Source organism: Nannobrachium achirus (genome assembly GCF_963921795.1).
Source record: "Nannobrachium achirus genome assembly, chromosome: 9".
NCBI classification, from domain to species: Eukaryota; Metazoa; Chordata; class Actinopteri; order Myctophiformes; family Myctophidae; genus Nannobrachium; species Nannobrachium achirus.
In genome coordinates this window covers 22,143,514-22,145,239 of record NC_137818.1, presented here as the reverse complement: position 1 = coordinate 22,145,239, position 1,726 = coordinate 22,143,514, and the positions used below count along the sequence as shown (strand labels likewise).

Sequence of the window (1,726 nt, the reverse complement as noted above, 5' to 3'; positions counted from 1 at the left end):
CTCGGATGCAAATATTGTACTTTTACACCACTACAATTATTTGAAAACTTTAGTCACTAGTTACTTTTCAGATATAAATTATAATATTATAAAACATACATAAACCACTTTAGCCCTATTTTATAACGTGGCCATTTGAAAATAGACGATCTACAAGCTCACAACGTAGGCCTACGTACTTTTACTCAAGTACATTTTGAATTCCAGACTTTCACTTGTAACGGAGTAGGCTATGTCTGTATTGCAATATTGATACTTTTACTTAAGTAAAACTACTGAGTACTTTTCCCACCACTCTAGGCTACTGGAACAGGTTGACTAACATGGAGAACGTGTCCGTTCCCGCTGCTTCTCCGCCACCGGTGTGCAACGACTCCGTGGACTTTTACTCCCTCGCCTCCGGCAACCGCTCGGACCTGAACTGCGTCCCGCCGCCTGAGTTCTACTTTTACGCCGACCTGTACGTCATCCTGCCGGTCATCTACTCGGTCATCTGCGCCGTGGGACTGACGGGCAACACGGCCGTCATCTATGTCATCCTCAAGGCGCCCAAGATGAAGACGGTGACCAACATGTTCATCCTGAACTTGGCCATAGCGGACGATTTGTTCACCTTGGTGTTGCCGATAAACATAGCCGAACACTTGCTCCATTACTGGCCCTTTGGGGAGGTGCTGTGTAAGATCATCCTCAGCATAGACCACTACAACATCTTCTCCAGCATCTATTTCCTCACGGTCATGAGCGTGGATCGCTACCTGGTGGTGTTGGCCACGGTGCGCTCCAAGCGCATGCCCTACCGCACCTACCGGGCGGCCAAGATCGTGTCCCTGTGCGTGTGGGCGCTGGTCATCCTCATCGTCATGCCCTTCACCGTGTTCGCCGGCGTCTACATCAGCCCGGACGACACGGAGAGGAAGAGCTGCGTCCTGAGCTTCCCCAGCCCCGAGAGCATGTGGTTCAAAGCCAGCCGGATCTACACCCTCATCCTGGGCTTCGCCATCCCCGTGTCCACCATCTGCATCCTGTACACCATGATGCTCTACAAGCTGAGGAACATGAGCCTCAACAGCAACGCCAAAGCGCTGGACAAGGCCAAGAAGAAGGTGACCATCATGGTGTTCATCGTGCTGGCCGTGTGCCTGTTCTGCTGGACGCCGTTCCACCTCAGCACCATCGTGGCGCTGACCACGGACCTGCGCACCACGCCGCTCCTCATCGGCATCTCCTACTTCATCACCAGCCTGAGCTACGCCAACTCCTGCCTCAATCCCTTCCTCTACGCATTCCTGGACGACAGCTTCAGGAAAGCCTTCAAGAAGATGCTTGAATGCAGACCGGCATGAACGAACAGCAACGACCAGTGGTTCTCAAACATTTCCATGTTCAAGGACCCCCAAATTGGCAAAATCACCCCCATTTCAAAAGACATGCCAGGGAATACCATAAGAGATGTTTTACGGGTCTTGAGCTGTGATTCTCAGCCATTTTAATTTCAAGGACCCCCCTAGTTTGACATTCATTAAGCTACAGACCCATAATGGCATTTCTACCTCTGGGATTTAAGGTCCATTTGGTTCCTTTTGTACACTCTCAGAGTTACAGACTCATAAGGGTCCATTCCATTTGACTCCTAACTGATTGATTGATTGATTGATTGATTGATGATTTTATTGGAGGTTTGCATATAGGTAAAGGCACAGGACAGTAGGCCTACAGTTCACAG

General features: G+C 49.9%; 1 protein-coding gene across 1 annotated transcript; it reads left to right on the top strand.

Annotated features, from left to right (window-relative positions):
* Nucleotides 1-323: 323 nt before the first annotated feature.
* npbwr2b (neuropeptides B/W receptor 2b) lies at nt 324-1,346 on the top strand (the record flags this gene model as incomplete). Its single annotated transcript, XM_080733260.1, has 1 exon — nt 324-1,346. The coding sequence occupies one exon, from the start codon at nt 324-326 to the stop codon at nt 1,344-1,346; it is 1,023 nt and encodes a 340-aa protein (XP_080589386.1).
* Between the last annotated feature and the right edge of the window lie 380 nt (nt 1,347-1,726).